Genomic DNA, 27,516 nt, shown 5'->3' on the forward strand with positions numbered 1-27,516 from the left:
TTTCAAAAGCATCCTCCAGCTCAGGGGCCTCCCCCTTCCAAAGGAAAAACTAGGGGAGGGGGCGCAGGCAGGCAGGCTGATCCCAACCACAACTCCCCCCGCCCGCCGACCCCGCTTACGACAGCGCTGCTGCCCCACTGAAGAGGGAGCCGAAGCCCCGTTTCCCCATCGGGGGCCCTCAGCACGGCGCGCGGCCCCTGCGGGGGAGAGGCACGTTTAGGGCGCGTGTGCGAAGCAGGTGTCCCGGCGGGGGTCCTCGGGGCGAGGACCGCAGGACCTTTGCTGGAGGGGTGAGGAAGTTGAAGGCGGCACCCACTCACCTCGCGCTCGCTCCACGAGCCAACGGCAGAGCGCCAGAAGCCGATGCGGCGCCCAAACAGCGGAGGAGGCAGCAGCAATTCGAGACACCCAGAGAGAGAGAGAGACCCCCAAAAAGAGGAGAAGCCGCGCTTACCCGGAGAGCTTCGCAATCTTGACAAAGCTAAACACATCCATCCATGCAGCCGGCGGAGCGCTGCCCTTCTCGCTCCCGCGCTCGCTCGCTCACTCACTCCAGAGGCATCGGCCGCTCCACGCAAGAAGCAGGCTAGGCATGGTGGCTCTCTTCCAGCCACAGCGGTCCTCACGGAGCGGGGAGCTCGAGGCAGAGCCTGCTACCCCCCTCCGGCCGGGAGCTGGGCGTGCAGCATCGCGGAGCAGGAGCAGCAGCAGCAGCACCACCACCACCACCGCCACCCCGCGCGGCCGAGCAAGCGAGCGAAGGCGCGTGCTCTTCTCCAACGCGCACGCGCCCCCAGCCGGTCTGGCGAAGCCGCTGAGGCGGCGGGCAAGAGAAGGGAGCCGGCGGCCCCGCGGCTGCGTAGAAGCCTGAGTGGCACGGGCAGCTTCCTTGCAGGCAGGGCCCACTCATCCACCTCGCCTAGGAGCCAGAGGACTGCCCCGGCTGCGCCTTTCCAAATGCTGCTGCCGTCGCCGCCGCGAGGTCACGCTTAACAGCTGTTGCAGAAGTTCCTGACTGGGGGATACTTTGCACGTGCTCAAAGGCGCGCTGTTTTCTATGTATAGATCGTTCACTTCTTGGAACAAGCCCCCCTTTGCTTTCAAAAACAAAGCCCAAAGAGGCACCAGTGAGCCCAGCTCAAATTGTCATGTTTGGATCTACAGCAGTAGTTCTCAACCTTCCTAATGCCGCGACCCTTTAATACAGTTCCTCATGTTGTGGTGGGTCGGGAGCTGGCAGTCAAGCAGGGGCGTCTGCAGGAGGAGTGGCAACAGTGGCAGTGGTCATTCGACCTCCAAAGGGGTCCTGACCCCCAGGTTGAGATCTACTGATCTACAGGAAGCGATAGCACATTGTGGATCTTTCTCTGGAAGAGAATTGGAGGAATCTCATGGCATCCCAGAATTGTCAAGCTACTGTTAGAAAATGAATGCAGGATTAGATGGACTCTTAGGGCAATTCTGCACGCCATAAATTTAGCATCATACCCTCTGAAGACGCTATATTCCGGCCACTCCACATGACATCACCAACCTGACCAGCAAACGGCTCGCTATATCTGCCATTTTAAAGTGCGAGTTGGTGAATCCCCAAAAGTGGATTCACTAACCTAAAAAGCGCTATCACCCAGCGAACAGCCAGTAGACCAGCAGCAAAAGAAATGTATGAGGGCGAAGAAGCGCTACCTCCCCCTCCAATGTCCCACCCTTGCACCCACCTCCTCCTCCCTTCTTCTAGGGACGGGGATTTCTTTTCTTTTTTTTAAGGCGAACAATGAATAGGCGGACATAGGCGGACACCAGAAATAAAAGTATTATTTTCCAAAGTTGTAACACAAAGCATGTCTCTCTAAAGTCCACCCCCCCCCCCAAAATCAGGAATAATATTAAAGTATCAAAAGACCCATGATTCCAAAAGGGATGGCGTTCAAAAAGCACTATGCATCTATGATTATATGCATAGGCATTTTAACAGAGAACTATGGATTTTTTAAAACAGTGGGCATCACAGGTCCTTTAAAAAATGGAGAAAGAGGATTGGCTGCCTGGATTGAGGTGGAAGAGAGTTGCGTGTAAAGCATGTTGCTCTCTTCCACCATTTCCAGCAGCACATGTGGAGAGTGAGAAGGGCGAAGAGGTGGCAAACAAAAGCGAAACAGCAAAAAGTTGAGGAGGGGCCGGGAGGAACAATATGATTTAGTTAGTGGTACTTCCAAGGAGCATCATTGTACTCTGTGCCTGTCATTCCAGACCCAGATCCTCCATGGTATTCCCAGGGATGTAATTTCACTCTGCATCCTGTCATTGTGGGCTCAATTGGTTTTTGTGCCTCCTATTATTTTCAATGGTCTTCCAGCTTCTTCCATGGCTTCCAAGGGGCATTCTTGTCATTCTTTATAGTACATCCCATTTCTGTGAATGAAGAAAGCTCTGATGACCAAGAGTGACCCATATTTGTTTGTTTGCTTGTTTCTCACATTTTAGGCTGCCTTTCCTGGCCAGCCGGCTCATGGTAGCTTGTTGTTGTTGTTAGGTGTGAAGTCGTGTCTGACCCATCGTGACCCCATGAACAATGATCCTCCAGGCCTTCCTGTCCTCTACCATTCTTCAAAGTCCTCAAAGTCCATTTGTACCAACTGCTTCAGTGATTCCATCCAGCCACCTCATTCCCTGTCGTCTCCTCCTCCTTTTGCTCTCTATCGCTCCCAGCATTAGGCTCTTCTCCGGGGAGTCCTTCCTTCTCATGAGGTGGCCAAAGTATTTGAGTTTCATCTTCAGGATCTGGCCTTCTAAGGAGCAGTCAGGGCTGATCTCCTCTAGCACTGACTGGTTTGTTCGCCTTGCAGGCCAAGGGACTCGCAAGAGTCTTCTCTAGCACCAGAGTTCAAAAGCTAACAGCATATAAATAAAATAAGAATTTAAAAATACCCTAAAAACCTTCCAACCTTCTCATATCAGTCATCCACACTCCTATCCCACACCGAGATTGCCAGTATGACTCCAGTGTAATGGTATACACCCCTTGCTGGGGATGCTGGAGGAGGGGCAGATCTTCCTCCACCATCTGCCCAGTCTCAACCAAGGACATGGCGGAAGGGCTCCATTTTGCAACTGTTCTAGGAGCTCATTCCACCAGGTGGGGACCAGGGCCAAAAAGGCCGTGGCTCTGGTTGAGGCCAGGCAAATCTCACAAGGACCAGCTACCTCCAATCTATCAGCAATTGCAGAGCACAGCACTCTGTGCAGGGCATAAGGGGTTAAACTGTCCCTCAGGTACCCTGAGCCCAGATCATATAAGGCCATAAAGGTCACCTTGAACATGATCCTGTACACAGGCGGCAACCAATGCAGCTGCATCAGGACAGGCTACATACAGGTTCTCCAAGGTTACCTGGTGAGAACCCTAACAGCTAGTTTCAGGCGAGGGTGGAGGGGATGTTGAGGAGCTATTTGGTCAATGGAGGAAGATAGATGGCAATGCCAGTTTTCCGCCATCTTCACCAATGAGTCACCAAGAGGCACTGAATCCCGCAGAGCATTAAAGAATCCATCTGGATCCGTAAGTCTCCGTGGGCAGGCTAAAATATACCCCCTGACATGTTTCTTCAAGTCCTTCTACATGAAGGTACTTGAACTTGCACTTCTCTGCTTAAAAATGCAGGTGCTGAAAATACACAGAAGAGGTAAAGAGCAAGCCTTTATTCTGCACCAGCAAAGTGAAATGCTGGCTCAACCAGTCAAGGATGAGAAGGTTCACTGGTAGAGTGAAGGCATCCCTACTTTAAAGACTGAAAGGCTGAGATTTGTGAAAAATCCATATGGAAGAAGGTTCCAACAATTGGTATGATATTGTTGCCAGAGCCGTCTGATAAGCTTAGGAGGGCTGCTATGGAAATTCTTCTCTTCCGGCCTCCATTTGATTTATCCTCCACCAGAACAGTATTGATTGTTGCCAGTCTTGTTCCCTGTTTGTCCTGCATCATGCCCATGTCTCTCCCTCCTGTTGTTTCCAGTCAGCAGTGCAGTACAGATTTATAGGGCAATACAGAACAGTCTTCATGGAAGGGCTGTTGTTGTTCTTAAATCCCTTAAAGGTTAATTAGCCATTACTCTACCATCACACCATCATAACAGACAATATTCTGCCTCATCTTGGAGTACTCTACTTCAAGTAAACATGTTTAGAACTCATATGAGAGCATTGGAAACAGAAGAAGGCAGATATAATGTTGTTTTCTTCAAGGGAAGGTGAGAGGAAGTTTAGTCCCAGCTCTCATTTTTATGCTCGTCTTCTGACTGTATAGCTTTACTGACGGCCTGAAGCAGGCCTGTGCAACCTCTGTAGGTATCTTAACGTTATGTCCTCATCGGAGCTGGCAGATCCTTATTAGTATATAGATAGGCAATAGTACGACGAGGAACAGGTTGTACAAACACTCAATTTGAGGCTGGTTCCATTATATTCTTTAAAGCAACGAGAAAGCATGACTGCCTGTCTGTTTACCTTGTGAACACCCTGAACAGCTCAGACAAGAAGTGCTCAATCGCCTCAGAAATATACCTCTGGCAATTACATAGCATAGCATTTAATTTAATGTTTGTGCTTGGGATCTAAAAAAGCTTCTCATTTAATTCTCCCTCTATCAATTTAGATTTAAGAGTTACGTCAAATGTCATTAGAACTACAGAATTCAAGCATGTCATTTATCTTGCAGCACTGATTCACAACTTCATACCAGAGAAAATGCCATTTCATCAGTACAGGTATTATTTCTGTATGCTAACAACTGTCTTTCAGGTAAATTTGTGTGTGCTCTATGGCTGACCAGAGGTTTGAACCAAGATCTTCCTGCTGAAGTCCTGCACTTCCCAATACATTGCATCGACACCACCTAAGACATCCTGTGCCTTTTAGAGAGCTCATGGCACAGAAATGTTTGGTAGGTACAGCTTCTCCTAATTTTTCAATACTACAGTGGGAAAGTTACAGCATCATATGAACATATTAAGGCATAGTATTTACAAAATAAATACTGTTTGTCAACTCAGTGTAGTAAAATAAGTATAACTAGAGCTTGTGTTCTGTGAGCAAACAAGTCTTTCTGGCTCTTTCAGTTGTCTTCTTGCCCTATCAAGACTTGCCCTGTCAAGAGCCAGTTTGGTATAGTTGTTAGGAGTGCAGACTTCTAATCTGGCATGCCAGGTTCGATTCTGCGCTCCCCCACATGCAGCCAGCTGGGTGACCTTGGGCTCACCACAGCACTGATAAAACTGTTCTGACTGAGCAGTGATATCAGGACTTTCTCAGCCTCACCCGCCTCACAGGGTGTCTGTTGTGGGGAGAAGAAAGGGAAGGCGACTGTAAGCCGCTTTGAGCCTCCTTTGGGTAGGAAAAAGCGGCATATAAGAACCAACTCTTCTTCTTCTTAAACTTGTAGCAAAAAACCTATATCCCTCCAGCATTTCATAGGTGCACCCTGTCCTGTTTTTCATACACACATTTCTGTTAGCCAGGATTCTCTTCTTTCCTAATCTGAGACTGATCCAACTGGGTGAATACTTAACAAATTTGGTAACAAATTTAACAAATTTCAGCTTTCTATTTTGGGACTCCCTGGAATATGTACAAAAAAGCACTATTAAAATATCAAAAGTTTAGAAATCATATTCTGCATGTTTTATACGAGGTATGCTCAGGTAGTCTTCTCTAAAATAGGTTCTGACCCATACCTGAACATAGAAAGCTAGACATCTGTTGGAAAAGATCTAGTGGGGACTTAGAATTAAATGAATTGTCATCCAAGCCAATCACATTGAGTTTGTTAACCTTAGAAGAGCAACTCATTCAAATGGGATGTCCTGTAACTTTGAGATATAGGCTGGCTAAGCTATGGCTAAGAGCCTCTTGTGGCGCAGAGTGGTAAGGCAGCTGTCTGAAAGCTTTGTCCATGAGGCTGGGAGTTCAATCCCAGCAGCCGGCTCAAGGTTGACTCAGCCTTCCATCCTTCTGAGGTCGGTAAAATGAGTACCCAGTTTGCTGGGGGGTAAACGGTAATGACTGGGGAAGGCACTGGCAAACCACCCCGTATTGAGTCTGCCATGAAAACGTTAGAGGGCGTCACTCGGTGCTTGCACAGGGGATACCTTTACCTTTAAGCTATGTCTAGTTTTAAACTATGTCTAGTTTGGTACTGCTACAAAGCTGCACTCTGTTTTTGGATGTCATTTCCATGTGCTGTCTTTAAACCTGTTTCCCTCAAATGGCAAAAGTTATAGGGGCTAGTAAGGAAAGAGAGAGTGACTCAACTGGTAGGCATCTGATAAGCATTGTATCTGATCTGAACACTTAGCCGAGCAAGGGGCCATGATACATTCTGCTTGAGTAGTGTTTCCATGCAGTGTTTCTCACAGTCACATAGCTGAGGCTGGAGGGTGGGGGGAGAATGCTCTCACTGTCTAAGTAAGGACAGGGCCTGCATGATGTGAGCCATTTTATCAAGCATTAGTAGGGGCAATTATAGTAGCCAACTCTGGCCTGGGAAATTCCTGGAGATTTGGGGGCAGTGCCTGTGGAGAAGGGGATTTGGGAGAAGATTTCACCTAGAATCTATGATATTGCATAGAGTTTGCCTACCCATCTATAGCAAGGAATAGTCAAATATGAGCAGTAATCGGGAAGCTCTCAACAAACTGAGTAGAAGAAATACATTGTGCTCTACAGATTGTACTTTTGTAACCATACTCAAAAAGATGTTTCTTAATTGTTTTCATGGCTTCCTGTCTGCTGATTGAATAAAGGGAGTCCAAGGAAAGAGTGAGGAGGTGTAGTTGTTACTCAGCAGCTAACCAAGCGCCATTCACTGTCCTGCCGCCACCTCTCCCCCAAGGCTGCCCATGGCCTTATGAGAGCACGGGTGACCTCGGAGAATGAGCAGCGGTGTCGAACGGAGCTTGGCTCTGGGCCTTGCCAGCCTCTGCCACCACTACTCACCCTCTGAGGCTAGTTCCGCCCTCGGGAGAGCACAGACAGGTGATGGAGGCAGCACAATGGATGGTTATAATACACAAATGGAGCAATGGGGAAAATGTGGAAGAAAGGTATTAAATTTACATTACATTCTAATTTGAAAAAAACGTTTTCAAAATGATGTTCAGATGGTATATGACATGAGAGTAACTGAATAAAATGTATTATAATAGATTGAACAAATGCTGGAAATTCAAACCGCCACCAGGAACATTTTACTATATGTGGTGTACTTGTAGTAGAAATCAGAAATGTATACTTCCATGCAAAAGATTTTAAAGAGCAGAAGCATTTCTGTTTAGCATAATGGTACCTTGTTTGGGTACATGGTTACAAGACTTTTACATGCTCAGAACTGGAAAATTACAAATTTGCCTATAGTAGAAGACTGGATTGTTAAACTGAGAATTTATCAAAATGGTCAAATTCACTGCAATAGTGAAGGAAAAACCACTGATTTTGGTTATGATGTATAGGAAAGAGAAAGAAATGAGTGGATGAGCTGTGGTTTTGAAGATTAAAGAAACTAAAATTAGATCCACATGATTAAAATTATGTATCATATAATGAATGGAATGTATGGTTTATGATTTACAACAAGGAGAAATAGAGAAGAGAAATAAAAATAACAATAACAATAGTAATAAGAATGTAATCTTGTAAGTAATGTAAAATGCCTGTTCTTTGTTCTTTATTCTGTAGTATTTTTCTTTATTTTATGTAATCTGCGCTAAAATAACAAAAAAATCTATTAAAATTTTAAAATAAAAAAAATATTTAAAATGTAAAGAATTTATCATGGCCTTTGATCATCCCTAGGAGCTAGATTAGTCTCCTCTCTGACATGCTATGAAGAGGAATCTAAAATAGTATATTTCATGAGTGGTGTTACCATGAGATCTTCCAAACCTTTTTACATGTACCTAACAGTGGCTTGGAGCTCTCATTTTTATTGTGTCAGCCACATGTGAGATAAAAGAAAATGGCCATCTTTTTCACCAAGTTAACATTCCAACTGGGCAAAAGAGGGGATCTCCTAACCTAAGACAGCCTTTATGTTCTTCATATTGAAAAATACTTCCCAGTGACATGTGATCATATGGGGAAGTTGCTTAAATGCTGTTGAAGGCCTTGATTGCAAAATGTATTGTTCTGCAACCTTGGAACTATCTAGTATATTTTTATCCTGCTGTTCTTCTAAGAAGCTGAAAGAGGAATACTTAGTATACCATTCCCCCATTTTATTACAATAACCCTGTGAATAGTTTTGACTGAGAGAACGGCTGGTTCAAGATCTCTCGCTGAGCTTCATGGCAAAGTGGGAGTTTGAAGCCAAGGCTCCCAGATCCCACTGTACCACTTGTCTCTAAAATCCTTTCTTGAATGGAAGTTCCTGAGTCTTACCTAGGACATTTGTACTTAGTGAATCAACAGGATAAAGCACCAGATAATGAACATTTGTATCCCTTATGAGCTCACGCTGCAAAATGTTGTGCAGCTGCCATTAAATTGCACGGTAATTATATAAGCCAGAAAGTTTCCTTTTTGGGCCCGTTTACGCACTAGAGGTTTCATGCCGGGCTGCAGGCTGCAGTTGACTCGATATTTAGCCAATGCTGTTTCAATGTTGAGTTTTAACCCTGACATGTTTTATATTTTTTATTTTAAACACCACTTTGTATTCAAATATCTCTTTTTCTTTTAATTTGATATTTTAATAGTACATGTGAACTTTGGTTTTGATGCAAATTTAAAGCCTGATGTAAAAAAAAAAAAAACCTCAGGAAATATTCTTCTCACTTTTCCCCTGAACAGACCAGAAGAGATTTCTGAACAGCATTTTCTCTAAATGCAGCAAGCAGTCAATAGTGTTCAACACAGTATACCGAAGAATATAATTGATGTAGTAAAAGATATTTAGAATGCAATTCCAGTGCCTTTTCAAAGGGGAAACCTATCTGCCATTATAATTGAACAAGCATTGAGTCTGTTGCTCAGCATCCATCTCCAAAGCTAGACAAAGTATTTGATAATTTGATTGCACTTTGACTGCACAGCAGATGAAAACTAATTAAATCAGTTTGAACACTAATACTTTTCATACCATCAAAATTGCTTTAGTCCCAGGAAAGCAATTAAAAGCTTATTTTCATAAACAAGCTTTTTATTTTGTTATTATTAAGTACACCTTTGTGTGCATTTCCCCCTTTTTTTTAATGTGACCGAGGTGTTAATTGAGAAATACTGAATAGCAGCCCATACTTTAAATTGAACATGAATCTGAACAGCAAACTTTATCTTAGTTTGATTTCCAGATTACTTTTGTTTACTGCAAAGCATAGAAATTATAATCTGATGAACCATCTCTGGTTTATCAAGTGACTAATTGCTGTTCTCTAAAATATTCAAGCCTGTTATGACCCAAGAAATATAACTCTGTTGTATTTAAAAATGAATTTCCTTGTTTTAGTTTCAGGATTGTGGGCACAATGTATCTTCATGTATATTCTTAATAATGTTTAGATTTAGATTTGTTTTATTTAGCATGGCAGAGGGTTTTAAGCCTGTACTGAATATCTTGTCCTGCTGCCTTGGCCTTGAACCTGTGATGTGAAACACATGGACTTTAGAGAGCTTTGCTTTAACTTAGATTGCCTTGTAGGGAAGCCAAAGGTTCAGTTCAGTTGTACTACTATATAATCATGTTGCCTCACCCAGGTTCTCTGTTCTCATGCAGATTTGGCCCATAATAGCCTAATCAAGTTATTTCCCCTGCTTTTTCCCACCAAATGTTTGTTCGCAGTTAACATTAAACCAGACAGTGTTGTTTCTTCATACCACAATGCAAACACTAATGAAATTTAACACTTCAACCTGCTTACAGTTGGCTAAAGGTGGTACAATGCTCAGTGTTAAGCAGTTTTGAGTACCATCTATCCTCTCACTGATGGTGCTTCTTACCAGCAGATAAATAACTGCATCTGTCTTCTAAGTTTAGCTAGAGACTAGAAATTCTTTCACATTTGTACCACACTGAAACACTTTTGCTGCACTGATGTTGAAAACAAGACAATTTTTAATGTGATTTGCCTGAACTTTGTACTTTGTGGAGAAAAGAATATATGCTGTCATGTGTGATGACTACAAAATATACTATTGCAGTAAACATGACATTTTGACTACAAATGATAGGCATGCATACTTTCGTATGTAAGATAGTATCTCTGTAGGAAAATCTCTGTGGGAGTTGTAAAGACTAGAATGTAATTTCCATATGCAAAGGCTGTGTACTTCGGAATGCCACTTGCTTGGGGTTCATAGTGGGGGCAGCTGAACCTTAGTGATGTTTGTTGGTTTCTCAAAGACATTGGAATGGGCACTATTTATCTCTATTCATTTAAAACATATTTATACAGCACTTCTACCCAATCAGGATTCATAAACAACATCCAAGCATTTTAAAATATAGTTGAAATTAGAACACTCAATGATAAACACACAAGCTGTACTAGAAGGGGCCAATAACAGCTATTGGAGGGTACCCAGAGACAAATAAAGTCTTTATCTGCTGGCCAAAGACACCAATAGAGGGAGTTAGATGAAGCTTCCTGGTGAGAGAATTCCAGATGGAGGAGGTCACCTGTCTAGCTTCAGGTAATGAGAACAGCAGTAGGGCCTCCAAGAATGACCGGAGTGTGCATTCCTATAGGTATGTACAGGGCTTTAAAGGTCAGTAATAGCACCTTGAATTTAACCCAGAAGAAATTGGAAGCGAGTGCAGATGGGACAGGACTGAAATGATATAGTCCTCTGATCCACTCCAGTCAATTCTGGCCACAGCATTCCATACCAGATGCAGTTTCCAGACAGTCTTCAAGGTCAGCCTCACAGAGTGTATTTCAGTCATCTAGATACCAGGGCATGCTTCACAGTGACCCATTATGCACGGGGGTTTTAGCGCACATTTGGGGTGGAATGGCGGCGACAAAAATCACCGATAACGCACGGAGCCGGCTGCAACCGGCCGCAGCTTCGGTGCATGCCGCCGAAAAAGCCGCGTCAGTGAAACGCGGAAGAAAGCGCAGCTTCCGGGTGACCGGGGCGCAACCAGAAGCGGCGCCCGGATCGCCGCGTGCATAATCGGTTACTCTGGGTTTTGCCGCCGTCATGCCCCGCCCCGTACATAACCGGTATGCGTCGCGTCTTCCCCCTCCGCGTTTTCCATGTGACCCGAAATCACCGTTTTGGCGGCCGTGCATAATGGGCCAGTGGTAAGATCATGGTCTGAGGAAGAGTGCTTGCACTCAAAAGTTCACGCCTTGTTGGTCTTTCTTGGTCTTAAAGGTGCCACTGGACTCTGATTTTGTTTCGTAGTGGTAAGATCATTTATATTCACGAAGGGCAACAATTGACTTGCTAGCCCAAACGACTGAAAGGTACTATAGAAAATGGAACATTGGACTAGATGCATGCCAAAGTCATTGTTTGCCTAGGATGCCAAAAAACATGGACCTGCCCTGGATGCAAAGCTTTGGGGTCAGCGTACCAGCAAAAGTTAGGCAAAGCTGTTTCTAGCAGACCTCAGCTCAGCAACTGCTGGACAGCTCCACAAAAAGGCATGCTGCTTTTAGAGCAGGCTGCTGCAGACTTGTTATTCCTCGCATTTAATAAATTAGTACAGTTCAGAATGTCTTATTTTTAAAAACTGACTTTCCTTATATGTAGAACTTATATCTCCTAAAATGCTCCTTTTGTTTGTGAAAACTTGTACCTTGTCATTTAACTCTAAAAAGAGTTCTTTTAGCTAAAATATTAGATCTTTGAACAGTTAAATTTAACGTTCTTAAAAATCTATTACTTGATGCACATAATGTGAGACATTTGAAATGAGCCTGAAATGGCATACCGTATGAAGTCAGAAGTAAGTTTAAAAATTCCAGGTGTGTACAAAGTCAAATTTCATTCCTGTCAGTTGTATAAGAAAGGTGGCCAGAATAGGTTAGGAAGATGAATAATAATGATTTACGATGAATGTATCAAAGAGAATATCATTCTGCCCCAACTAAGTGATACTGGTCACTGATGTCTTTCTTTTTGTCCTGGAACAGTAAGTTAATTAATTGGGAGAGTTCCAAAAGCAAAGACTATCTTCTACTGATAGGCTAGTTAAAAGCCTTCCAAAAACTACCCATACTCATAAACAAATGCTACATAATGTTTACTTTTAACAGAAATATGTTTGGCCTGTTTTTGTCATACATGGAACACACATGCGAATGTCATATACTGAATCAAGGTCTGTATTTTTTAATTCAGACTGGCAATAGCTCTCCAAGTCTCAAGCAGAATTCTTTCATATCTCCTCCTCGTTGAGGCCAGGCATACTTCTTGTGGCCAGGGACCACCAGCAGTTTCATGACCACTGAGCACAAAGCCCTACAGGGGGCATAAGGTGATAGGTGGTCCCTTGGATATGTGGGATCCAGACCGCAGATGGCCTTGAAGGTTAGCTCCAAGAACTTGAACCTGACCCAGAGTTCTAGAGATGCTAAGGGTCAAACCTGAGACCTTCAGCAAGCAAAGCAGGTACTCTACTAATGAACCACACGTCACCTGTAAATTCATACCGTCTAAATGTTCTGGATTATTTTGAGAAGTTGGAACATGTTGTTCTTGTTTCTATTGGCCTGTTCACAGCTGAAGCACTAGAGTTGTAAGAGCATCGTCAAAAACTCTGCCATAAACGACTTAAGGAATAAAATTAATATAACAAAAAATGAAGGTCAGTTCCACTTGTTGATCATGCCTTTGCCAGTGAAGATTGCAAAAACAACAGATATTTGCATTTCTGATTTACATCTCTCTGAAGTGACAACACTTCCTAACTCCCTAAAGACAAGAAACCAAAGCAATCATATCAACTGCGCTATAATTCCTGTAGAGGCTGTGGCAGCTCATCTTGAAACTAGTTTATAATAAATTAGGCACTGCCTACCAGTCTAATGTGTATCAATGTAGATTCTACATAACTAGATGTTGTAAATGCAACTGCTGTACATATAAAAGTTTTTTGTGTGGGAAACCCTTTGGTATATATAACTGATACTGTTTCTAGCATGGTATCCAACTTTGTTTTGAGGAAGCACTTATATTTTAGATATCAGGAGGTTTGGTTTTTGAGTTCAGAACAACTATGAGTATTTATACATTCAAATAAAGTGAAAGGCTGTAGAATTTTGGGTTGATAGGCATTGAATTCTCATTTTTTGTACAAAAATGGTCTTGGGAGTCCTGAGAAGTTCACTGCATTCATGATTCTTAGAATGATGGAATGGCCTCTTTGCTGATGTGCCACTCTGATTTAGTTTGCTGTTGGCTTGCTGAAAGGGGTCACAAAATTATTTAGAGTGTAAAATGCTGGAAACTTACCATGAGTAATGTCCCATGAACATTTCTTACAAAAATAGTTCTGGCTTTGGCAGAAATTCCCTTGTCCAACCTCCAGGCTGAGGACTTGTGAAGACTCAGTGTGGTCATGGTTGAGGAGCACTGAGACCTGTGTGGATTTATTGCAGGGCAGTTAACCGTACGCATTGCAATGCGTTCAGATGTGTGGAAAGATATAAGAATGGCAGGAGAGTTCATAGATTGTCAAGCCAAACAACGATAAGTGAAGCAGAAAGCAAACTCAAAGCAACAAGTTCTATTATTTTTCATTTCTCTTGAGCAAATGATGTCTGACATCCTCACTGTACAGTAAATGCTTGTTTTTGCTTCTGAGTTTACAGACGGTTTAGCTTCTGCTTGTTTGAGGGCCAAACTAAACATCACATAAACATTATATATGAAACATTTCCTTAAATGCCCTCTTTGGAAGAAACCCCCCCCCCAGAAGAATCTTCAATGAGAGAGAATCAAGAATGGCAATGCAGGATGGGAGAAATATAATTTTCCTACTGGCCATTTTTGAACTCCCAACAGATTTTTTGCAAACCCTCTGGAATATTTCTGGTTTGCAAAGAGAAATAAGTCAAATTTTATGATGGAAAAATGTCAGATTTCAAAATAAAAGTACAGTCTATCTAAATACATCTAAATAAATTGCCATGGGAACTGTTGGGTGCTTAAACAGAAGTACCTTGAAATGACTACCTTCCATGCATAAGGATCAACTCAGTGTAGGGCAGTAGAATAGGATCAGAATAATACCTGCATTCACCTTACACATAGAAGATTAGCAATTTTAAAGTTGTCAATTACTTTGCCAGTTTTAATTTATAAAAACAAGTGTGCAAGATAATACTGCAATTTGACTTTATTTAAATCTCTGTGATTCATTGCAATGGGTTATTTTCAAATACAATTTACAATTTAAAAATCACATTAGCAAGGCCCCTGCTTTTGTGTTAATCCCCCAAAGAAAGTAACATGGATAATTAGAACTGACTATAAATGGAAAACCATGGCCTGTTTTTTCCCCAGCTTCAGTGAATCATATTTTCAAGTGCTTAGTAGGACCATATTATCCACTTTGATGAAATATCTACAAAATGGCTGGGCTAATGTTTTACAGCAGTGAGGGTTTTTTGGAAGATAGTATCAGAAAAGCTTACAAATGTCTTACTAGGGTGCTATACCACACATAATTATGTTAGTCATTGAAGATACTTGAAAGAAAACACAAGCAACCAAGCATAAATGGGGGGGGGAGGATCTGTAGCATGCTACTAGGCACAGCAATAAAAGTTTGCCCCACTATGGTAATCACTTTTAGCAATTAAATATGAGGTTTTCTCACTTTATGAAGCACTGCTGCAACTCATATTCACATTACAAATGGACAAGCTGTATTATAAGAGATTTTGCCTACAGCTGACTCGGGGAACAAAAGCACACCCGAGAGCATTCATCTTACCTAATCTTTACTTTAGAATCTTTGAAAGGATAGTACAAAATTACAACTGCAGACAATCAGGTGGAAGGGGGAGAATAGTGGTCCAGATCTGTAAGTTAAGGTCACACATTATTGTACTAGAGTGTTGGTGTTATGGGGGGAATGGAACTTTTTGTCAGTGTTCCACAAATGTTATCCAGCATTCTGCTTTCCCTCCTCCTAGAACAGTTGCCTTGGTTACAATGCAGAAGTGTTTAAACGAGAAAGAAAGGGTGGGGGAAATAGTATTAATAAAGCTTCCAAAAATACCTACAATCACTTTTCTACAAACTAGGCTGATATTTTATTATGATATGGTGTAACAGAGATAAAAAGGTATTTACATAATTTCTCAGCCTACTATGAAGCATTAATTATTAATTTCAAAGGCCAGTTTTCACATGATCCTTGTTTCATGGGTTCCACATGGTTGCAGTCATGTAAAAAAATCTCCAGCTACATGGGTTGCCTACATTGTTTGACTGTATCTGGGGTTAACATGAATGGTAGGAAAGTGCATCAGAAAGCACAGTCTGAATTTGGAAAGGGGAACCACTTATAAATAAAATAACAATAACAATTTTCACTAGAGGTGCCTTCAAAAGGCAGCAAATTCAGAATAGCATGCAAGAAGGGCATGGGAGAAAGAGATGGGAAAAAGAGCCCCACAAATTCCAGTTTGGTAACACCAAAAGCAGAGCAACAACTAATATATCACACCTGTTTTGAAATCCAAAGAAGTGAAAGAACAACCACTCATCTGACAGGTCAGCTTTGCAGGTATGGGATCTGACCATGGACTCACCCTTTAAATTGAGAATTGTGCCATTTGGCATCAGAAGAGTAAAGTGAAATATTCATTTAAGTGGGACAGGAGGGAGCTAATGAAAGTGCTCCAGATGATTTTGTTGGACTTGGAAATGTAGTAATCCAGGTCTCTTCCTTCTTCAGGTGAATATGAACATGATTTTGCTGCAGATCACTGCATCATTGGATTTCTAAATGCCTGCACAGCATCCTTGCATGCAGATCCTTTCCTAGATAAACTAGGAGGCAAGGGCAGGGAGCTGACAGCAGTGAAAGAGGTAGGGGGGTTGGTGATTGCAACTTCAGTATCTGAGGAACTGCATCCTTAATCAAAGGACCACAAGCTTTCGCTCAAGCCATGAACATTAAAGGGAGTACAGAAAATTTGCAACATCACACCTGAGAGCTTAAAAGCAGCCCAGTTCAATAATCAATTATATTTGGGGCAACAAATTCTGAATATTATTTATAGCTCTCTGCATGCCACAGAACCGGAACCAGGGAGCTGACCAGCGCCTCTCTCTCTGGGGAGGGATGATGCCCGGCTCCCCTGCCACCACTGAGTGCTGTGCTGGCTCCCTTTAAATCCTCCCCCACCCCAAGCTCTTACCTAGCATTCCTGTGTGTGCATTCCTGACCACACCGGGCTTCACTTCTAGTATTCTGAATAAAACCAAGCATATCTACTGAACACTAGCAGATGCATTCAGTGCTTCGATTTCAAAGTCAAATGTTTTACCCAAAGGAGAACAGTAAATATTAGAAAATCATTCTGCAAGCTTCATTTGTACACTTTCTTTTGAGACAGCTTGTTATTTTATCATTTTCTTCTGTGGCAGCTTGTTAAAGCAAGCAATTGAAATCATGGGGATTTTATTTTTTCCTCATCTTTGAAACTATACAAAAATGGCAAGACAGATGTTTCATTGCAGATTTGTTTCAGGCCAAAGCAATTTAAAACTACCCAAAATAATACTTCCCCAATGTAAGTCAGGAATTGTAAAAATGAGAGTGTATTAATTACCACACAGACATGTAAAAAGTATAATAAAATAGAAAGAGAAATCAGAAAGTTGCCAGACAAGATAAAGTAAGGATGATTATGGAAGAATAATTGTTTAGCCAATGCATTTCTCCATTTTCTTATTCACATGGGAAGTTTTCTTATTTAGAGTTAGTGTGGTATGGTGTTTGGATTTTGACTAGGAAAGGTATGTTCCAAGCATATGGGAGCAACCATATTGGATCTGGACCAGTACAGGCCAGCATCATATTTCATACAAAAGCAACCCAAGATACCCTCAAAAGACTACAACCACAGCACAAAGACTAAAGTATCATTTTGCTGTTGCTCCCCAACATTCTGAAGGTCATCGCCAGCTTAGTTTAGTGGCTAGTAGCGTGGACTTCTGATGAGCCAGGTTTGATTCCGCGCTCCCCCACATGCAACCAGCTCGGTGACCTTGGGGTCACCACAGCACTGATAAAGCTGTTATGATCGAGCAGTGATATCAGGGCTCTCTCAGCCTCACCCACCTCACAGGATGTCTGTTCTGGGGAGAGGAAATGGAAGGCTTATGTAAGCCTTGAGACTTCTTCGAGTAGAGAAAAGCAGCATATAAAAACCAACTCTTCATCTTCTTCTTGGAAGCTGTATTTTCCCATCTCTAAAAATATGCATAAATGGTAAAACATATTTCATAGTAGCTTTAGTTCAGGATAAAGCAATTTAAAAGTACCCTACATATTTCATTTAATTCTCATGGCTAATAGTAATTGGCAGAGCCACCCACTAATGTTACTAGATTTAGAAAGGTGTAACTTTGTTTAGGATTGTAAAGTTAAGGACACAAATGTCAACTAAGGGTGTGCAATCCACCCCCCCCACCCCCCGGTATTTGTCAAGTTATGATATATTGAATATGAGTATTTCCTGGTATTCTAGAATCCCAATATTGGTATGGTATTGAAATTCAGTATAGTTGGGAATTTTTTTAGCTTTGTTATACCTGCGTTGAGACCATTATGGTTATAATGGAGAATTGATCCAGGATATCTGGGGCTCTGGGGGGCTGTTTATGGGGCAGAGGCACCAAATCTGCTGCATAACTGCTGGTGCCTCTTCTATCCCCCCCCCCCCAAATTTCAAAAAGATTCTATGGATCCCCAATGAAGGTGCCCCCATCCTCCATTGCTTCAATGGAAGGAGAGAAAAGCATTTAAAGGGAATGTGGTCTCTTTAAATGTATTTAGTAAGCTACAAGTGAACTCTGAGGACATTTAAAGATATGCAATCCCTTTAAATGCCCTTTAGATAGTCATCAAGCTGTCCAAAAATATCACAAATATTTGGGATTTTTCAGGGATGGCCATTTTGAATAGCCAAATTTCAATCCAAATCAATATCTGACTGAAAGAATAACTAGAAAAATACCAATAAAGTATTTTCCATCTTTTTTTCCAACTTGAACATACCAAATGCATACTCCTAATGTCTGCAAATGACGGAACTGCCTCACTTTACTTTGCTTATGGCTATTGAATTCTCTTAAACTGACTTCTCTTTTGTAAAGTACCAAGTCATTCTTACAGTGAAATCTATGATCCAAAATTTCACCAAGATAGGAAACCTGTGAAGATTGAACAGAAATTAACTTGGAATGTCACTTCAGGATTTCTTTGAATCAAATGACTGCAAAAAGCTTGAATTCCTGGACAAACAGTTAAATATAGCAAACACTATTTATTTAAAACATTACTAGCTATGGAGCTTACAACACAGATAGAACGCATGAAAGAAAATCCACTTAAAACATATGAACCAAAATTTAAAATCATGTCTCTGTACTGCAAGTAAATGTAAATGTAACCAAATGCAGTCCAACTGCCTCCTAAAGCTCAAACATGAGGGGGGCAAGTGTACTTCCCTGTAGAGGTTGCTCCACAATTGTGGGGCTCCTACTGGAAAGGCCTTCACTTATGTACTCTCCAACTCAGCTTTTTTGATGGGCCAGTCAGGAGGGCTTTTCTCCTGGGCCAGGAGGGCCAGGCAGGAACATATGGGAGAAGACAGTCTTTCAGATACCCAGGTCTGGAGCCATGTAGGATTTTAAAGGGCAAAACTGACACCTTGAGTAGCCAGTGTAATTGCTGCAATATCAAGGTCAAAAGCTCCCTGTTGGCCCTGACCAACAGCAGTCTGTGGCTAGATCTGACTGATCCCAGAAATAGGTACAGCTGATGCACCAGCCAAAGTTGAGCAAAAGCACTCAGAACCACCATAGCCACCTGGTATTTGAAGGTGATTGCTATGTTGAATAGCCCTATGAATCTGTGAACCTTGCTTTTCAAGAGGAATATAACCCCATCTGCTTTTCTCTTAAACTAGAGCACTTCTATCTTGTCAGAATTGTTTCAACTTGTTCAATCACATCCAGCCCATTGTTAAAGAAAGGTAGTGATGGATATAATACATGTATTGGTGATACCACAGGACAGATCTCCTGATGTCATCTCCCACTGGCTTCACACAGATATTAAATGGCATGGGGGATAAGATAGGACCCTATGGAACTCCACAAGTCAATATTTATGGAGCAGAGTCAAAATCCCACAGAACCCTCCTCTGAACCCCCCATATGAAATGTGAATCAATAATATTTTGATATTTGCTATTAAATGTCAATATGTGTTCTTCATTAATGAATTGTAATTGAATAGGTTTTTTCTCATCTGGCAATTCAAAAGACAGGGAATATGGGAAATGCCTGTGATAGAAAGCAGAGATGAAGCAGACCATCTAAGAAGGAAAGATGCTTCTGATATGAAGTAAAAATTTAAAATTAAACTTATTGCTGTTAGGGAAGAAAATCTGTTCTTTGTTCCTTTTTTGGTTTATCTTTGTAGAACAGCAAACATGATAATTATCTAGCAAAGCATTTTGGTCCCATAAGTTTAGCAGAACTGTCTGTTATACATGCATAACTCTCCTTAAATATAGACAGACTAGGAACTTAAGCCTGTTGTACGTTGAAATACAACGGGCGCTAGCATGGTGTGATGGTGGAGTGTTTGGCTTAGAAGTCCTGGGTTTGAAGGGAGGGAGGGAGGAGAAAGATGCAGTGGCCAGAACACTAGAGGGAGTGAGGGCAGGCAGGCAGCCAGGCATAGAGAAAAGGAGAAAGAGAGAGAGAGAAGGGGAGAAAGGAGATTAAGCAATGGGAGAAAGAAAAGAAAAAAGAAAGGAAGAAGAGAAATGGATGGATGGGAGGGAGATAGGAGATAAAGGGATGGCTGGATGGAAAGGAAGGAAGGAAGGAAGGAAGGAAGGAAGGAAGGAAGGAAGGAAGGAAGGAAGGAAGGAAGGAAGGAAGGAAGGAAGGAAGGAAGGAAGGAAGGAGCAATGAAAGGGGACGGGGCAGGAGGGGAAAGAGGGGGGACAGAGAGTTGAAAGGTCTGCTGGGCGGGTGAGGGGGGAGTTGTGAGGGAGTGGTGGGGGAAGAGTTTGGGGTAGAGATGGGTGGCTGGGTGGGTGTTTGGGGGGGAAGTGGCAGCGGAGCACAGGCGTGGCAGAGAGAGAGAGAGAGAGACTGAAGGGAAAGAGAGACAGAGAGACAGAAAGGTAGGAAGGTAGAAAGCTGAAAGGAAAGAGGATGGGGCAGAGGGGGGAAGGGGGGAGATGAAGGGTCTGGTGGCCAGGTGAAGGGGGGCAAGTTGTGAGGGGGGCGGTGGTGGAAGAGGGCGGGGTAGAGATAGGTGGGTGTTTGGGGGGAAGCGGCGCTAGCCTTGGTTGGCTCCCCCCGTTGGATGCCAGGGCCAAGGACCGGCCAAAGGGGCAGTCCTGTCGCATCTGTGATGCGGCGGGGCTGTCCCTTTGGCTGGGCTAAGGCCTACCCCCTGGCCACCTCCCACTCGATGCCGGGGCCTCAGGGCCTATCTTGCATGTTGGCGGACAGCGTGGGAATGGTGGCCGTAGGGTGAAGGTGGCCCACGTTGGGGGGTGTGGGTGGGTTTGGAGGTGCTTTGCGCCTCCCAACTGCTCAGTTCTGGCGCAAGGGGCCAATTGTTGCCCCCCCCCATCCCAGACATCCCCACAGCCCTTACTGTTTTATTTATACCACTCCCGGAGTTTCTTTTCTTGCCCCAAACCCCTGAAAATCACACCATGTTAACCTCAGGGATTAAAAGGGAGATATCAATAAAAATGGAGACAAAGGGGGAAGGGAAATTGGCTGGAAAAGTCTGAGAAGACACAGATCAACATGGAGGAGAAGGCTTAGATAAGACAACCAAACCTGGGCAGTCCTGGTGGGACTGCTCTTCAGCAGAGGGCAGAGCTCAGCCTCCTGAGTTTTTAAATGGACAAAATACATAGGTGAAGGAAACTGTGCTGGTGTGGATGTGGATGTGGTTCTTAGCATAAAGTGAACTTTGATGTGCAGAACTGAATCTGGGGGAGCCTCTGCTAACAGTGGAAGATGTTCACGATATGCTGCTGTCCCCTGATGGAGCCACATGTCAGCATTAGTACAGATCCCGAAAATTTGGATTTTGAGGACTGGGAGGGGAGGTACCGGTTTTAGATATCACTCATCCCCATGATCAATTCTTGCATGGTGCTTCAGGACATTTTGACCTTTCATCATTTCATACAGCTGACATGATACTGATGCAGGATACAATGAGTGGAAATCTGACTTTCTGTGTTCATCCCAGGGGGAGGGGGTCTTCTTTTCCTTATGGCACTTTGTTGTACCTGATTTGTCAATTTATTATACAAAATTCATAGGACATAACAGAAACTGTATTGAAACAAATGACTGGCTATTTAATATTTTTTGTAGGTACGATTCAGCATTTTTAAAAAATGATGGTTGACATTGCACTGGAGCTCAGATTAAATTAATCTGATCTATTCCTGGAAACAATGTTCATTCTCTTGGTCTTTGTTTCTGAATTAGGAGAAGGGCAATTGTTACGTAACGAAGGCTAAAAGGAGTATCAATCAAGGGATTTGATATGAACTGTAGCACTGATTGTGGCTGGGCACACATGAAAGATTTCACTTTGAGGGGGAAGGGCTTAGTCATATTTTAGTCTGATGGAAGAACATTTCTCAGCAATAAAGGGGGTTATAAAAAACTGGGAAAGATCTGTGTGGTTGTTTTTTTACAACAATATCATTTCACTTCAATGGACTTAAAAGGGTACTGTTTTGTTTACTGAAAGTTTCATATAGGATGAAGGAAAATGTATATAAAATAGATTTTTGTTCCAACACATATTGTGAGACATCGCAATGAAAATATTTTCCTGCCATACTGTGACCCACAGATATTGTTACAGTAATTTATGCAATACTAAGCAATCATCTTCAGACACTTGAATAACACTGGATAGAAAGCTCCAGTGAGCCCTGATAGTCAACATTACCAAAAGACCTTTGATATTATAGACTGTTGCTATAAATGGACATGCTTGTGGCGCAGAGTGGTAAGGCAGCCGTCTGAAAGCTTTGCCCATAAGGCTGGGAGTTCAATCCCAGCAGCCGGCTCAAGGTTGACTCAGCCTTCCATCCTTCCGAGGTCGGTAAAATGAGTACCCAGCTTGCTGGGGGGTAAACGGTCATGACTGGGGAAGGCACTGGCAAACCACCCCGTATTGAGTCTGCCATGAAAACGCTAGAGGGCGTCACCCCAGGGTCAGACATGACTCGGTGCTTGCACAGGGGATACCTTTACCTTTACCTTTAACTATGGCTTTAAGGGAGCTGAAGTAACTAGTTAAAAGTTACATATACCTATGGAGACTGGCAGTTCCTGTACCAAAAGGGCTGATGAGAATTTATAGGAATAAGTGGATGACTCAACCATTCTGAACTGTCCTACATGAAAGCCATTCAATACTTTCTCATTGAGACCGGCCAAAAATAACATAATATAGTGTGCAAGCTCTTGAATTCTCCAGAACTTTTTAACAGGCTTCTTGCTAAAAATATAATAGGGGAAGAGTGAGATAGATTGCTTGGGCTATAATATCAATGCCTTTGAGGAGCATCCTGTGTAAAACGCTTTGCTGTCTTCACTGGGCACAGGTATAGCTCTTATACAGTTGTCCTGTTATTTTGATAAAAATCACAAAAGGAGGTGTGACAGTATTTATGTTATAAAGAATTCTTAGGGTGTTTCCACACAAGGACCAATGTTGCCAATTGGTTCCACAAAGTGGAAACTCTATTTTAAATAGTGGAATCGCAGCGTTACGCATACCTTCATTTATAGTGGAATCCAGTAGTGTTTCATTCGTTTCCCACAGGTTTCCGGTCTTGCAGGAATCGCTAGAAAGGAAGCATTTTTTTTGTGCTTGGTCCTGCCCCTGGCTGTCAATCAAACGAACAACCAATGGGCGGTTGTTATCATACTCCGGGAAAGCCCCTTTCCCTTTAAGCACAGGTTTAAAAAAAATGTTGCAATGAATATGCGTTGATTCGTTGCAATGGAGAGACCCATCTAGCTGGCATGTGAGCTGGTGATTCATCGTTACCACACTCCCCCGAGTAAAACAAAAAATCCCCCCCCACACGGGCGCAATTTTCGGCCGAAAATAAAGAGAACTTGCAAACAGGGGGATGTGTTGTGCTGGGGGACTTAGGGGAGCTTTAAAGCACTTCGGTGGAGGGGCTGTAGCCGGAGAAGCCTTGCTGGGTGAATCAAGCCTTGCTGGTTCGTTGCTTTCCCCGCTTGCTCTGAGGGAAAAAAAATTGACGATCGCTTCGCTGGAAGTTCGGAGGAGAGAGCCAGGGACTTTGTTGGAACTGCAACAATGAGAACGCACAGGTCTTTTTCACTAGAGTTGCAGATTGTTCACAAGAGTGTAGTGCTTTTCGAAGGGTGAATCCACTTTTCCCGATTTCCCTAGAAGCGCTACAACGAATCGCTTTTTGCGGAACTGTTGCAGGAGTGTTGCAGATTGTGTGCGACGTCTTGCGGAACTGCAAATTAGTAGCGTTTACAATATGAAAGCCTTCTGCTACATTAAACTCGTGCGGAATGGCCCTTAATCACACTGGATATTTAGAGCAGTAAGGGTAGAACTTGGGCACTCTGCTGTTATTTTTATTGGTCTTCATTCAAGGTATTAACATGGCCTTTCTTTGGGGATTTTGCTGTGAACTACTTTTATTAATCTAGTTTATTGTTTAAGTGCACTGTTGCAGAATTTTTCCTGTTGAACTGGCATGCTGCTAATGATATAACCTTCTTTGAGAAGAATAGTTTGACCTAGGTGATCCTTTCTCCTAATTAGAATGAGCATTACATAGGGCTGCCTTTAGTCTCTGTAAGGAAGCTCCAGTTGTTGCAGTTCAAGAGAACATGTTGCCAGTCTTGAACAAATGTATTCGAGACATAATGCAAAGTGCTGTTTATTACCTTTGTAGTCATACAACATGGGTGACTATAGTGCTTGAAGAATGACTCTTTGCCATATGAACTTTTCATTAAATTAAGCTCCATTCTGTGTGCCATCCACCATGTAGCAAGGTGAGCAGGAGGGGTCGTTGCTGGAGTTATACCTCATTTCTGGAACTCTCTCATCACAGCTGCACATTTTATGCCTGTTTAGTTTTAGGTGCCATATGAAAACAGTTGTGTTTTCCTAGATTTTGGTAAGTGTGTATGTGTGTTCCCATTCTGATGACTTTATTGAATGCTTTATTAACTTTATTAACTGTTGTTTGTCCTGAATGATTTATGGAATCTTATCTGGTTTCTATCTTGTGGCGCAGAGTGGTAAGGCAGCAGACATGCAGTCTGAAAGCTCTGCCCATGAGGCTGAGAGTTCAATCCCAGCACCCGGCTCAAGGTTGACTCAGCCTTCCATCCTTCCGAGGTCGGTAAAATGAGTACCCAGCTTGCTGGGGGGTAAACGGTAATGACTGGGGAAGGCACTGGCAAGCCACCCTGTATTGAATCTGTCATGAAAACGCTAGAGGGTGAACCCAGTGCTTGCACAGAGGATACCTTTATCTGGTTTAACCTAATTTCTTTCCCATTATTTATTTATTATCTATAGTGGCTATGATTAGATATTTTCTTGAGAGCCTGTTATTCTTAGAATTTGCTCAAGAACTATCAACATAGGGGGTTGTGATAAAACCTCTTTAAAAATAATATGCAATCAGACATGGTTAAAGTTGTAACCTTACGTACATATAATTGAGAGTAAGTACCATTATGTTCTCTTTCATTGGTTCATGCATTAGTGGGTGCCCAGTCTAGCTTCCTATGCATCATGTGCACATGGACTTCGAGTATATGTAGGCTTTCTCTTTTACCATCAAGAACAAATTTAATAGTGCAATTTCAAAAATATTTCCCCTATATAAATTACACTGACCAAGGTCTGAGAATGAGCTATATACATTTCTACAGGAGTTTTATTGTCTTCTCCTGCAACCCATCAGGGACAGAAATTAGAATTTTACTGCTCTTCAAATGGTTAGCTCCAGCTTTCAAGTGGGAAAATGCACCACTGTGATTGACTTCAAGACACTGAACCACACCCACTCACCCACACATACAAAATTTCGAAATACATCTTTGATGGTCCTTGATTGATCTTTAAAAGAAAGAATCTTTCTTTTAAATGTAGATCCTAAAACTGTTGATGTACTGCAGCATTTGCAAAAAGGGTGCAAAAATTGTAAACCTTTCACATCAGGAACAACTGTGACAAAGTTAGTTCTGTGAGTTGATTTCAAATTTTATGAAAAAATGTGGCCTGAATCACAGAAGAAATGTAAGAAATGCCAATCTTGCCGTTTTGTTTCCTACAGTGGCTGATGTTGTAGAAAGTTCACAAGAGGATTTCTTAGCGCCTGCCATTGAAAGGCGTACTGCCTATCAAAGTGGCCTTCCCATTCAGACAACTTAGATTTGGTGGACTTTTCTCCATGAAATTACAAAAAAACCCTTTCAAGACATCCAACCTAGCAAGCTTTGACAATGAGCTCCACAAGTTAATTATACACTGTATGGAGATGAGTGGGCCTTGTTTGTGTTTCTGTCTGAACTGAATAGACTAAAAAGGACTGTAGACTTTGGCTTTCAAGTGAACACCCTTCCAGGTACAGCACCTCCACAGATAACTGCACAATGAAAATTGGCTTTAGAAAAATCTGGGATGCTTTCACACACTCTAAATAACACTCTTTCAATCCATCTTCAGTGAACTTTGCAACTGGATTTTACTGTGTGGAATGGCAAAATCCATTTGCAAACTGTCACTGAAGTGGATTAAAAAGGCATTATTCAACATGTGTGAAAGTGCTCCTGGTCTTCTTCAAGCATTGCCCCCCCCCACCCACACACACACCTTTGCACACGCCATTCAGGAGACTGGGTATAGTTCAGCCAGCAAGATCCTTCTGGTGTGTTCTATTAATCAGCAATTTAGTATTCAGGTGAACATATATCTCAGGTTGCAACATGTTTTCACATGACCTTTAATTCACAGTCTTGCGGTAACAGAATATATGATTTGTCAGTGTAGATACGGTGCTATAGATTTAACAGGAAGTATAACAAGAGTGAGGCTGTCAAATATGTATCTCTAAGAGCTGATAATAACCACTAGTTAGTTTATGCAATTAGAAGTGAGGCCTGGGCTTCCATGTATTATACTCTTAAGGAGAGAGATGAAGTCTTTAGTCAACATAGTCCCAGATAAATTTGTTTATCTTACTCATTCAGTTTGTATACCACCTATCACTATAACGTTTCAGGGCAATGTTAAATGAAATTGTGAACACCTTGGTCAAACAAAACAGGAGGGGGATTTTTTTTAGTAAATTATGTTGTACACATTTCTAGTAAATTATGTACAGATCCATTAGACTGATTTCAGCATCCATGTTGAAATCTTTTAAAGATTAGTCTATTAGAACAACTGATAGTTTCCATTTCATAGTTTCATTTATTTGCCTTTAATTGGTCTTTTGAACAATATAAATTTAATAGCTTTAAAATGGTTTAAGACACTGTCCGCAAGATGCTGAGAAAGTCATTAATGAAAGAATAAATAAACCAATAAATGCCATGAAGGATTTTTCCATAAATTATGTGATAAGTAGAATCTGTTGAATTAGCCATGAAAAAGGACATCGTTTTTTATTTCTTTTTCTCACTGATCTTTTCTCACTCATCACTTATCTGTATAGGTTTTTTTTACTCTTTATATTCTTTTAAGAAGAGCTGAACAAAGAAATTAATAAGCCTTTGGAATTCTATATACCATCAGTGAGGAGGGGGGGAAGCAAAATAGGGTTTTTAAAGAAAACAGTGAACACTGTTTTCATCATGTGGTTAAACATGCATGAGATAAGGAATATTTCCAGTAAATTGTCATTTGCTTTGATTCCTTGGTAGTTATATCCACTCAAACATTTATCTCCTTAGTTATCCACATTTTCCCAACATGGATACTGTATAACTATTTCTTCAAAAATCATTTTAAAATTATGGCTAGAATCCAGTTAATATATCTAAAGGGGAAGCTATTATATATACTTTTGAACTATTACATTACTTTATTTGTTCCTGAAGGGTACATATTTAGTTCACTAGCTATCTTTATATCACATTATTCATAACTATGTATTTCATGGGTCTACTAATATTAAAGTTTGCAGCAGTGAGTGCCAAATGTGTACAGCTTGGTCCCGCTTTCCTACCACAAATCAACCTTGCAA

The 27,516-nt window shown here is 42.0% G+C and overlaps 1 protein-coding gene across 4 annotated transcripts in view; it reads right to left on the reverse strand.

Annotated features, from left to right (window-relative positions):
• The window catches only part of FRMPD4 (FERM and PDZ domain containing 4), a 373,615-nt gene that overhangs the window by 267,507 nt on the left and 78,592 nt on the right, over positions 1–27,516 (reverse strand). The window contains exon 1 of one of the 4 annotated variants that reach the window (XM_077343240.1): positions 455–755. The exons of 2 other annotated variants lie outside the window; for them this stretch is intronic. In XM_077343240.1, the coding sequence (XP_077199355.1) occupies positions 455–495 (41 nt within the window). In that variant the 5' untranslated portion in view covers positions 496–755. Of the gene's footprint in view, positions 1–320; positions 340–454; positions 756–27,516 lie in introns of those variants that run through there. One more of the 4 variants, XM_077343242.1, reaches the window with a different exon arrangement.

The sequence above is a fragment of the Paroedura picta genome, chromosome 6 (genome assembly GCF_049243985.1).
Source record: "Paroedura picta isolate Pp20150507F chromosome 6, Ppicta_v3.0, whole genome shotgun sequence".
NCBI classification, from domain to species: Eukaryota; Metazoa; Chordata; class Lepidosauria; order Squamata; family Gekkonidae; genus Paroedura; species Paroedura picta.